The sequence below is a fragment of the Thalia democratica genome, chromosome 1, assembly GCF_965202585.1.
Source record: "Thalia democratica chromosome 1, ktThaDemo2.hap1.1, whole genome shotgun sequence".
NCBI classification, from domain to species: domain Eukaryota; kingdom Metazoa; phylum Chordata; class Thaliacea; order Salpida; family Salpidae; genus Thalia; species Thalia democratica.
This window is the reverse complement of record NC_139165.1, coordinates 76,141,601-76,154,241: the sequence shown is the minus strand read 5'-3', so window position 1 is coordinate 76,154,241 and position 12,641 is coordinate 76,141,601. Positions and strand designations below refer to the sequence as shown.

Here is a 12,641-nt window from a genome sequence, read left to right as displayed (position 1 = left end):
TTCTTCCTTTTTTGTTTTTTTATTAGTTTATTTATTTATTTTGTCTATTTTTTATCTTATTTTGTATTTTTTTTCTACTCTAACTTTTATTTTTATTACTACTGTAACCATTAACCCTTACCTTCGGTCGGTAACTTTTTTATGTTAGTCTATTTATATTTTTAATATTAATTTTTATTAATTTAGTTTTCTTTTTATTGTATATTTTTTTTACTCTCGTGCAAAAATGACCCTTCGTGCAAAAGTATCCCATCGTGCTAGAGTGGCGCTCTCGTGCAAAAGAGTCGCCGTGCAAAAGTGACCCGTTCCCATCATGAATACAGCATTTACAACCTCTAGATATACGTCATAATCAAAACTGGTAACTATTATAATAATTTATTTATTAGTTAGAATTTTAGAATCTGACTAGGTTAAGAAATTCCCTAAAGCAAAATAGCAAGTACTACTACTTTTTAAACCCATTTTCCCAATAGTAATAAGCTAGTAAAAATAGAACTTCTATAATCAACATTTAATATGTGCACAAGTAGACTTGAGGTAATTAAAACACGAAATAAAATAGATAAAGTCTTGCTATCGAATTATTAAAACAAACATCATATATGTTTGCAAAAATTTCTGTGGTAAATTTTTGTAAATTATTTTTGCAGTTCTTAAGTTAGTTTTAATTTTTAATCTTAGTTTTAATCATTTCCTTTCTTCATAAAGTTTAGTTACTATAGAGTGGTCAAGTGGTATGATCAATTTGCCTTTATGTTATCTTGACCTTATCTCATGGCATACAAAAGTCCAGGCTTAGGCACAGTAGACTTATGCAAATGTTTTCTTTGAAGACCATTTTACTGTTAAAATTTTACATTGTAAATTTATAAGTTTTTTATTTCATCTTCAGAATTAAGATAAACTTAAAGTATAAATTTTTTAGTAAATAACAATAAAAAATTAGTCTTTCTCTAATGCATCAGTTAACTTTTGAACAGAGTGAAGCTATAACTAAAAACCAAAACTTATTTTTTGGTTAAGTCATTGTGTATTTAGTTACGGAAATTTGTGTACATATGATTAATGACATTTATAAAAATGTTTTGAAATTCAAAAAGCAGTGATTTAGTTCTTTTTAACTAAAAGCTGATTTATTAGAATTTTACTGCATATATTGTTATAAAAACTTATAGAAGTGTTACATTGTTTTATTATTACTTGAAAAAACTTATCTGTTTTGTATGTTATTATAATTATGTTAAAATTTTATATTATTTATATTATATTATATAAAAAGGTTTATTTTTAGATGTGAAACTCAAAGGACTCGAGTTTCGTGCCTAGGCACTCATTGAGTCCTTTGAGTTTCACATCTTTAAATAAACCTTTTTATTAATAAAGCCCTCAAGGTGGGCTCAGTGTGAAAAAATTTAATTTACTAAGTAAAATAACTTAATTCTATTATATTATATATATATATATATATATATATATATATATATATATATATATATATATTATATGTTATTATTTTATATGTTTTATATGTTATTATTACATGAAAAAACCAAAAGGTTTTTTTGTGCGCCAGGTCTTAGAACCAAATATTTTGAGCATCTTTTTTGTTGTTCAATAAAATATATATATTTATATGAACAATTTTCAATTTAAAGTTATTAATTTTTTTAGTAATCATGAAGTCACTATATAAAAGTTGAGAATTTAAAAACATTTTAGAGTTCTCATTTTTTTTAAGTTACTGCATTTGTGCTGATAAAAATTTACATAATGATATTTATATAAGCTAGTTTTAGTTTCAATACATTTATATAGTAATGATGATGTCACACTAAAAAAGCCAAATGCAAATTAACAAATCTTAAATAAGTAAAAATTGTATTTTTAAGAGATAATTAAATTTCTTAAACTTTTCCTGACTATCACACCAATCTGATGCAAGTTTTATTATTTAATAACTTTAAAAACTGTAAAAAAAGTTTTTCAAATGTACAAATAAAGGGAATTATATTTTTATCATATTTCATCATTTATTGATATTTTGATGTTACATTACTCTAAGTATTTTTTTGTCTTAAAATTTACACAGAAACTTAATCTGAGCAGCTGAAATAAATAATGATTGAGAAAATAAAGCAACTGAGAAAAGAAGCTCATCTGTTAGCTCCTGTCACAATACTGATATCATCCTTGTTTATTCTTGGTTCAGACTACAACATTGAAGGAAAATTGCCTGAAACCTTGCTGCAGAACAAACATGTCTCAAACAAGTTTGAGTATGGGTTTAGCTTGATATTTAGGTTAGTGATTACTATTCTAATTATATGACACTGGTTAGAAATTTCAGCCTATATTTATTTGAAAACTTTTTTGTCTATAATAATTTTTTTACAACGATGCTATTTTTTTGAAGTTTTATTTTTAGTAAAGCTTCATCAATCTTTGTGGAGCATGTTTACAAAATGATAGTTTTATTCAGCACAAGTTTATAGTTATACTAGTTTTAATGTGAAGTTTTAATTAAAGCAATATAACAATTTTTAAACAAAATTAGATATATTCTATAACATTTTGAATTAATGAATTGATAAACAACACTTTTTATTATTGTTCATAACAATTTTTACAGTTTTTTGGCATGCACTTGTTTCATGAGGTTTTTATCATCTTTCAAGCTCTCCTCAACAAGGTATACTTTATTACTATAAAGAAAGTAAAAATGTCTTAGGATTAAGTTTTCTTTAATGAAATATTCTCAAGTTTTTACTATAAAAATAAACATATATGCTTAAAAAATAAAATAAGTTTATAAATATATTTTTTTACTTCTAAATTAATTGTCACTTTTTAATATAATTTCGTAGTAAAATTCAAAGTTTATTTTGTTGAAAAAGTTCTATTCAGAATTAAAAAGTAACATTTTTTTTCAGAAAAATAACCTCCCTTGATGTTTACTACATATATGTTGCAAATATTTTGACACTAATGGATTCCTACTGTTTCTGGACTATCATAAATGGAGCGAAGGTTTTATGTTGATTAATTTGTTGATAAATACATTTTTAATCTTACCATCAAACAATCACTTTAATAGTTAATACTTTCAACAAAAACACTTAATGTTAAGGTTGAAGAGCCTGAAAAGTTGGGAAAGTTGGAAGTAATTCAGAGGCTTTTCACAATTTCATTTCTTATTTGGACTGTTGTGTGGAGCAGGCACATTAGAAGGGGATGGTTGGTTGATTTTATTTTGTTTTTATTTGCAGATACTAACATATACTCGGTGGTTCAACTTAGTTTGATTAAAACTAGGTAAAATATTAGTTTGGCACACATTGTTTTATTATAACTGTGTTTGTTTTTTATTTTTAAAGTATGTCTAAAAAACCCACTCTTACTTTTTATATTTATAAATTACATTTTATAGTTGGAAATATAAGATTTTAGAAGCTAATTATTAATTTCAATTTAACACAATTTTTTCATTTCAAACTTTGAAATTGTTTTAAGTTCAAGTTTATTCTTGAGACTTATAATTATTAAAAAAAAATATTCAAATTTTTTTTAAGTGTTTATCTTCAGTTTTCTTCATAATACGTTGCTTAATATCAATATTCGAATCAATTTAACTATTTAAAACTAGCAGTACTCCTTTATTAAACATTTTTTTTGGTATTAATTAGTTTTAGAAATAAAATTAAATATTTATTTAGTAAGAAGTGTGAAACCAAGATTACATATTTATTTGAAGTATTTTTTTGGATGTTAATTAACATATTTAATTTTGAATAGAGTGAAGAATAACTCCTCGTTAATTTAGTTTAATAATTTATTAACAATGTAAAATCTGAAAAGAAAACAAGTATAAACATAAACACTAAAATGAGCTATAGTCTAATTATCCTACATCCCCTCCAGCTCATTAAAGATATTAAAAAGTTTAAGGCAATGACATAGCTCGTCAAGAGGGGATTTAAGCAAGTAACAAAAATATTTTACTAAGATGAAACTAAATTTTATGCAATAAAAAAAAAACTCAATTGACTTAAATAAAAAAAAATCTTTAAACAAGGGATTTATTTGAAGAAAATCAAAACTGCAATAAAACGCACTAAATAAATCCAAAACAATACAAATTCATGCTATTCCACGCTGAATCGTTCCTGGCTCAGCAATCATCACTATCAGCATCAATTGAACACTCAGTACAAACTTTTGTATAAACAGGAACAAACAGACTTCACTTACGGTGATTTCTACTTTGGAGTACTCCACTTTCAAGCCTCCCTGGCGCATTGAAGTCTTTCAACCTACGCAAAGCAAGCGGCACCTTATTTTTTTTTTGAACTATAGGAGCGGGAATGTACTCTTCCTCAACCTCTTCATGATCCGCTTCAACCTCACTGGTCTTACCACTATTGGCACTGTTGGAATCCTCTGTAATCTTTACAGAAGAATCAGGACGTTGAGGACCAACATTGCACTCATGTGAGCTTGGTAGATTACTGCTCCAACCATGGGAAGTTTTTGCTTCAATGCTTGTTGAGGCTGGGTTGTACATCCTTAAAAATTTTCTGTTCCTCCGAGTAAGTCTCCGTGAACCATCAACTCTGACTACATACTGATCATGTGGAAGCACCTCCATTATCACTCCGCTTCTGTCCCATTTACGTGGATGAGAGCCACTCTTGTTCTGTAGTAAACACCTACTGCCAACATAGAGAGGCCGCAAATCCCTGGCTCTTTGGTTAAGTACTTCAGAATTCTTAACAAATCTTGTACGGAGCGCCTCTTCTTTAAGCTTCCATGCTTTTCTCCACATGGGTCGCACATTAGGATTGGAGAATTTGTCAAGTTTGTTCAAGAATGAGAAACTATCTCGCAGCTGACGTCCATATATGATCTCGGCTGGAGACACTTGACAATCGCTATCAGGAGTATTTCTCAGATGGAGCAACGCACTTAAAAACTTGTCATTGTCCAGACTTCCTGAAGTGTCAACATTTGATCTTAGCAACCTTTTTACCTGTTTGACGGCTACTTCCGCTCTGCCGTTTGATCTTGGATAGTAAGCTGACGATATTCGATGCGTGACATCCCAGGTTTTAAGGAATTCCTTTGTTGCACTGGACGTAAATTCCAGTCCACCATCACTCGATATTTCCTCGGGTACTCCAAACCTGGAAAACAAAACTCGGAGGCACTTAATCAACCCACGCGAACCTGCCTGAGAGGTTCTGCTGGGTGTGGAAAATATTTCCGACCAACCCGACAACCTGTCACCGACTACCAAAAAATTGTTTCCGGCAAACTGGAAAAAATCTGCAAATATTTTTTCAAAAGGGTTTGTAGGAGGATCAGATGCTTCTTGTGGCAATGATGGTTGAGAAGGTGAATTGCGGTTGCAGCTTTGACAATTGGCCCGAATTGCTTCAATGTCTTGTGTAATACCAGGCCAGAAGACAATCTGTTGGGCACGACTATGCATTGATGTGACTCCTTGGTGCGCCGAGTGTAACTTGTTGAGGACCCGATATCGTAAACTGACGGGGATTACTACTCTGTCCTTGTAAAGTATAGCCCCATCACTTAAGTACAATGCATCATCGTATCTAAAATACGCTGACAAAGATTCATCATGTTTCAAGCTTCGACCTTCCTCAATACACCTGGATACTCTTGAAAGAACTTTGTCATTTAGTAACTCTTCTACAATTTCCTCCCAAGTGATTGCCATTGAATGGCATACTTCATTACTCAATGAAGCAATTAGAAGTGATTCGTTAGTCAAATCATTATCATGTGAATTAACTTCATTAATCGAGCTTGGATAACGCGATGCAGCATCTGCTGCTAGATTAGTTTTACCTGGCATGTAATGCACTTGAAAAAGCCATGGCAAAGTACGTTGTTTGAGCCTAAAAATGCGCGTGTTGTGAATTTCGTTTAAGGTACGATCACCAAAAATCTTTACCAGTGGTTTATGATCCGTAACAACCACAAGATCTTTGCAGCCCTTAGTGAAATACTTTGTCTGTTCTAATGACCAAGCAATAGCAAGCGACTCCCCTTCTATGGCAGCATAATTCTTTTCTGCCCCATTCAGAAACCTTGAACCTGCAAGCGTCACTTTCCAGCCGGTGGTGCAGCAATCTGGTAACCGGCTATTGCATTTGCAGTGTTTCTGCATAAGGAAGTAGCCCAATCCTTGCTTTGACCAGTCTGGTCTAAGACAAGTCAGTTTCCCAAGATCAAAAATTTGAACACCGCTCTTTATTGCTTCAATGATTATCTCTTTTGATTCATTAAATGATTGGTTTAATTTTTCTGTCCACATAAACTTACATTTTGGACTGAGAAAATCTCTAAACGGTGCCATGACTTTACGAAGTTTGGCATAATTTGCGACTTGATTTATCAGACCAAACCAGCTACGTATATCTGTGGCAGACTTTGGGGTTAGAAAATTGCGAATGGAATCCAGATATTTGGGCAGAGGTTCTATACGTTCATCAGAAACTCTAAATCCAGCAAAATCAACGGACTTTTGACAGAACTGGAACTTCTTTGGATTTAGAATGATGCCTGCATTGCCAACTTTTGACAGAAAATCTATTGTTCGCCACCAGTGACACTCTAATTCTGAATCAAAAAATATGGTGTCATCAACACACCTCTCCTTTCTTTCAAAATCAGATAAAATAGCTGCAAATCGTCGATTGTAACCATCACCAGATGATACAAAGCCTTGAGGTGCTCTAGTATATCGGAACCTGCCAAACGGAGTGATAAATGTAGTGAGGTGTTTATCACTTTCTCTCAGTGGAACTCCATGATACCCGTTCCATGCATCTGTTACAGTCTTGAACGTTCCCTTTGGAATTCTGCGCGCTAGTTTAAACGGAGTATCTGTAGCGCACGTCTCCCTCTTGCAATACTTGTTAAGTGGTGAGAGATCTACTGTCCTCCTAGGTGACCCATCCTGTTTCCTGGTGACCACCATGCGGTGACACCAGCTTACAGGTTCACCAAATGGGACACGTTCTAAGACACCCAACCTCACATCTCGGATGAGATCTGCTTCAACCTGTTTCTGCCAATGAATTGGCACGTGAGCTGGTGTATGACAAGCACGTGGTTTAGCATCATTCTCCAAATGTATTTCAAGTGGAGGCCCACTCATTTGCTGGAGTAATTTATGTGGACATACATTAAACGTTGAAGCTGCGTACCTTTGTAAGAGCCAATCACGCATTTTGCTCACGTTTGTATTTGTTGCCTCAAACGGAAGTTTGTTTGGTCGGTCTGGCACTCTACTCCTTGGCGGGCAATCACAGGTCACATCTTTATGCGAGTCCAGTCTATTCGGATTATTTTCATTTGTACTTACAGCAACTTCAGAATGCTGATGAGGCAGTTGAGATCCAATGGTGGGAAAATCCTTATTAATAATCAGGAGGTCAACCATGGTTTCATAGGAGAGAAAGAATCCGGTCACTGAATCGCTTACATAAACAATTCCATCACATCTGATAACCTCCTTCCTTGGAGACATTCCGCTGAAAGTCGCTTTAAAAGCCCCTAGAATGTTAATAGAAATTTTATTGGCAGCCCGAATTGTGATGGATACAGGCATTAAATCCTTCTTACAAAAACCAGCCTCCTGAAAGTTTTTCCACCCCCAAAGGTTCGACTGTGCTCCAGTATCAGCTAAAGCACTTACCCATGCAAACTTATTTGTGCCATGTCTAGCAATCTTGACTGATGCACGAGGATGATCAGTCGTTGCCTTGGCTTTACGCAAGGACTTCTTGCTGAATATGGTGTTATTCAACATGATTCTTTTACTTGCGTGTAATGACATTATTTGGGTATCTTGTTGCATAAAATCACAACGATCAGCTTGGATTTGAACAGCATTAACCCTTTTTGATCGACTACGCCAACAAGATAGACAATATCTGAAAGGCTTTTTATTTTGGTTACCTTTTTCGTTGAAAGGATAGAAAAGTCTTTTACAGTTCTGGCACGGAACATGTTGGGACTTATCTCCTATATTGACACGTCCCTTCTTCTGACGTTGAAAAGAAGAGACTGCAGATATGGTCCGCGAATTCTCAGTTGCATGGCGTCCCATTTCTTTACTTTCAATAAAGGAAATTATATCAAATGATGACCTGGATAAGATATCTTCAGTACTGAGAACTTCTCTTCTTATGTCATCATCCCCAACGCCAGCGAGCATCACGTTTTTTATTGCTTCTTCTGTGTAGCTCGTCACATTGCTTTTCCCACAGTCACACTCACTGACTGTAGTGAAATTTCAGGTTTCTGCTTTGCTTCGTACACGTGTGGCAAACGTTCTAAACGGTTCATCATGGTCCTGATGTAGGTTCATAAGTTCTGCTCTCTTTACACCAATAGCAACTTTTATGACTGCAATCGACTCCATCAGTTTAGCAACGTAACTTTCTGATTTGGCCATCAGTCGAGGATCACTTGCTAACATAAGATCGCCAAGCTTGTCCTGCGCACACTGAAAAAGCTGTATGCTTGCGTTTTGGTTGCTTATATTCGAACCAATCTTGAATGCCTCCCACCTCCGAATGAAAGCAAGCCATGTCTCTTGGCTGATCCCCCGGTCAACCCTTGGTCGAATCAATTGAGGTGCATTTGGCATTACTCCATTATTGGATAACTCAGAATTTTGCTGATGCTCCACTTTGTGGAGGTTGAGAAGGCTACTCACAACATCACCGGATAGATCTGGCGTCTGGAACTCGCATCCACGAATTGGGCACTTTACTATGACCATTTTACCTTTCTCAGATTGTTGATAAGATTTTACATGAAGAATAACTCCTCGTTAATTTAGTTTAATAATTTATTAACAATGTAAAATCTGAAAAGAAAACAAGTATAAACATAAACACTAAAATGAGCTATAGTCTAATTATCCTACATAGAGTTTGATCTAGTAACTTAAAAAATCTACATTAGCCATTGTTATTTTTTAACATATGTCCCACTTAAAAAAGATTAACTTTTAATTTTCCCTAAAAGAAGTTATTTAACTTACAACTACTAGACATATATATATTTATTATTATAAACTACAAATGCAATAAACCCAGCATCATTATTTTAAGTTTTGTCAATTTTATGGAAAAACTTAAGGCTAGTTTCTTTATACATAATCTTCTTTATAATTTAAATGAAATTCTGATTTTATTTGTATTATATTATGATCTAGTTTTTTTATTAATTTTTGTGTGCAATTAGTTTATTAATAAAAAAGAAATAATAATTGCTGCTTAAAATACCTAATAAAAACTTTTTTTTCAAAAGCTGCTTTATTTTAGAAAATACGAGGTAATATTTAAAATTTTCAACTTTTACTTGTCTAACCTTACTGCTTCATATACTGTTTTAATAAAACAACTTGTTTTTACATAGTATTAAGATAAAGCTTAAATATATAATTAAGATAAATGTTTTAAAATTGTATTATAACTTTTACTGTCTTTTAGCTGCTTTTTAACCCAAGTAAAAACAACTTTTACCTGGTAACTGTTGAAAGTTTTAATGTTAAAAAGTACATTTACTGTTTTCAAGCCTAACAGTTGTAAAAACGTGAGAAACTCGTCAATAAATGCGGAAATGAATTAAACATTTGATGTTTTTGTTTTCAACAGTGAAAACAGTGATTTATTGATTGCTGGACGTGTCTACATCACATGAAAAGTGCATTTCATTTGCAAACTGTTTTCATTCTGTGTTTGCTTCATGTGATTTTTAAAAGTAGTACATGTGTGGGTTGCGTTTGTAAACTGTATATAAATGGTTAAAAATGCATACAAAACATATTTTATTATCTATTGAAAATATATGTATAACTGTTTCACATAGCTGAAGTAATTAACCTGTTGAAATAATTGTTTTTTAATAAAACTTGTTTACTTTTTTTCCTATTATGTATATATTTTTTACTAAGTTTTTAAACAACTCTCCTAAACATTACATCTTCATTTAAAGAACTTCCAAAGTCCAATACATGCTTAACTTTAAAGCTCATTTAAATGTATATAAATGACTAAACATATTTTATTATCTACTGAAAATATGTGTATAACTCTTTCACATAGCTTAAGTAATTAACCTGTTGAAATAATTGTTTTTTAATAACACTTTTTTTTTTGCTATTATGTATATATTTTTTACTAAGTTTTTAAACAACTCTCCTAAAATTACATCTTCATTTAAAGAACTTCCAAATTCCAATACGTGCTTAACTTTAAAGCTCATTTAAAAATAGTATACTAAAATTTACAAATAGAAAGTTTGTATACCCTCACATAATCTTTTTTCTAATGAAAAATATAATGCAAAATTTAAAGATCTTCTTTAGTTGTTTTATTCACTTGTTTCTTATATTTCTTTTGTGTAGGAACCCGATACCAAACTGGATGTTTTGCACAATAGTGTCACTACTGGGATACACGATGATATACCACGTTTACTCCTTCTATTTTCTTCTGTCCACATGCGCCACCATGTCATTGATATCCGTCCACGAGTTTTACAAGGTTCACTTCTACAGGTCAGATTTATTGTACTTATATGAAAAGTATTACATTGCCAATAAATTTTTTCAATTAAAGTTTTTCTAATGCTTGAAAGCGTTTTAGACTCAGCACAAGTATGGCCTATACTGTTAAACATTAATTTTTATGGAATGTAAGTTTTTCATGTTTATTAGCCTGTGTTATCAGGTAATTATTTGCTGCTAGGCCTAAAGCATAAGTTTTGGTTTATTGCTTAACGCATGTTATTAAGTTTTAACTATCTTTACTTTATTTATTTTTGTGAGTTAGAAAAGTAAGAACAAATATGTTTGTCGCTGTATAGTTATGTCAAAAATTTTATAGTTTAACAAAATAGTTATTTTTTTTTTATAACTATTAGTTAGTAGAACGTTAACTTATTTTTTTTTAGTTTTAACCAAATAGAAGTTTTAAAATACAAATAAATATACAGCAGTATTTTAAAGTAAGTACATCTAAATATAAATAGATATATATATATATAATTTTGGGTCAACACTTTATTCCGACTAACGGCGTTTCACTGCTCTTAAATAAATTTAAATTAATATTTTATAAAAATAAGTTTTGATTTAAAATGTTTTAGAAATTTCATCTAGGTAATTTTTACTAACTTTTAACTTATTAAATTGAATTGAAAAAACTAGTTTGTTTCTAAACAAATATAAAATAATTTGGAATTTTTATAAGAATAAACGAATTCGTAAAAATATCATTTATAAGTACACTTTCATTTAGTGATTTTAAACTTCGTTTATATATACTTAAATTGTAATCATTATTGAATACTTTTTTTTGAACCAATGTTAGTATTGTTTTTATATTTGCTTAGAAAAAAACTAGCTTTTTCAACTCATATTTAATAATTTAAAAGTTAGTAGAACTTACCTAGATGAAATTTTTAAAACATTTTATTAATCACATAAATTTAAATACTATGAGAAAAATTTTCCTTTCTTGAATCTTCTTATAAGTTAAAATAAAAAAAAAAACTTAACATTATCTTTAAAATACTTTATCTTATAACCGTTGCTTCAGATTTCTAGTTTATGTAGCTTGTTTACCCATAATATTTTTGAGTTTGTTTTATACGTCAATTAGATAATAAACTCACTAACTATTTTTAAAACACAACATAAATATTTTGCTCAGCTTATAATGTCAAACTGCTTACATATTTATATTATATAATAACCGATGCAAAAACTTAATAAAACTAAATATGTAAAACTTAAAAAAAAAGCTTTTATTTTCTCATCATCTAAACAAAAACAACTGCAGATCAAGAGTGAAGATGCTCCACAGGTTACTCATCTTGTTCCACTTGTCCCTGGTCGCGTGTCACCTGTACAGTTACAACGTGGGGGGATTACCTATGTTGAGAATATGCCAGGTACTGTTCCTGTCCGTATCTAACTGCGTGTACTTCATGTTTGTCAGCGTGCTCATCGAAGTCAACGAGCACAAACAGTACTGAAAATATTTGTATTTTTTATGTAGTTGTTGGGTTTGATGTATAAATTTCTTTTAACTTTTGTATTTGATTTTATTGTGTGAAAAAAATTGGTTAAAAGTAAACCTTAAAACAAAGTTTAGCGCTAATTGAATTATTTTCAGTTGTCAGGCCAATTATTTGTTTTTACAATATTTTAAACTACTTACAATAAATTGCTGTACATTTCTATTTTTATTGTTAAAGTATTTTTTTCTTACAATGTTTAATTCTAATTCTAGCTGCAGGTAATTATACCATGTATTGTGCCGAAACTTATTATTTATTACGTTTAGAAAAAACAAGCAGATTTATGACAATTTTTCCAAATAGTTTTTATACCTATAAATTTTATAACCCATTTACGTTGCCTAATCAGTGTTTTGAAATTTAAAAGTCTAAAATAGTTTGTTTTAGATTTGCTAGCTTCTTATAGCTATCAAGTTTAAGATCTGAACGTAAAAGTGTCAAAGTTTATAGTTATGCACTTGTTAAGTAAAATTTCAGAAGTCTAATTGTTAATTTTAGTATTCAAAAAACTT

General features: G+C 31.0%; 1 protein-coding gene across 1 annotated transcript; it reads left to right on the top strand.

The window, feature by feature from the left end:
* Positions 1–550: 550 nt before the first annotated feature.
* On the top strand, positions 551–12,600 carry LOC145844751 (uncharacterized). The gene is made up of 7 exons (XM_082952175.1): positions 551–660; positions 2,093–2,303; positions 2,633–2,692; positions 2,934–3,030; positions 3,131–3,237; positions 10,451–10,603; positions 11,889–12,600. The coding sequence occupies exons 2-7, from the start codon at positions 2,122–2,124 to the stop codon at positions 12,082–12,084; spliced, it is 795 nt and encodes a 264-aa protein (XP_082808301.1). The 5' UTR covers positions 551–660; positions 2,093–2,121; the 3' UTR covers positions 12,085–12,600.
* Positions 12,601–12,641: the final 41 nt, after the last annotated feature.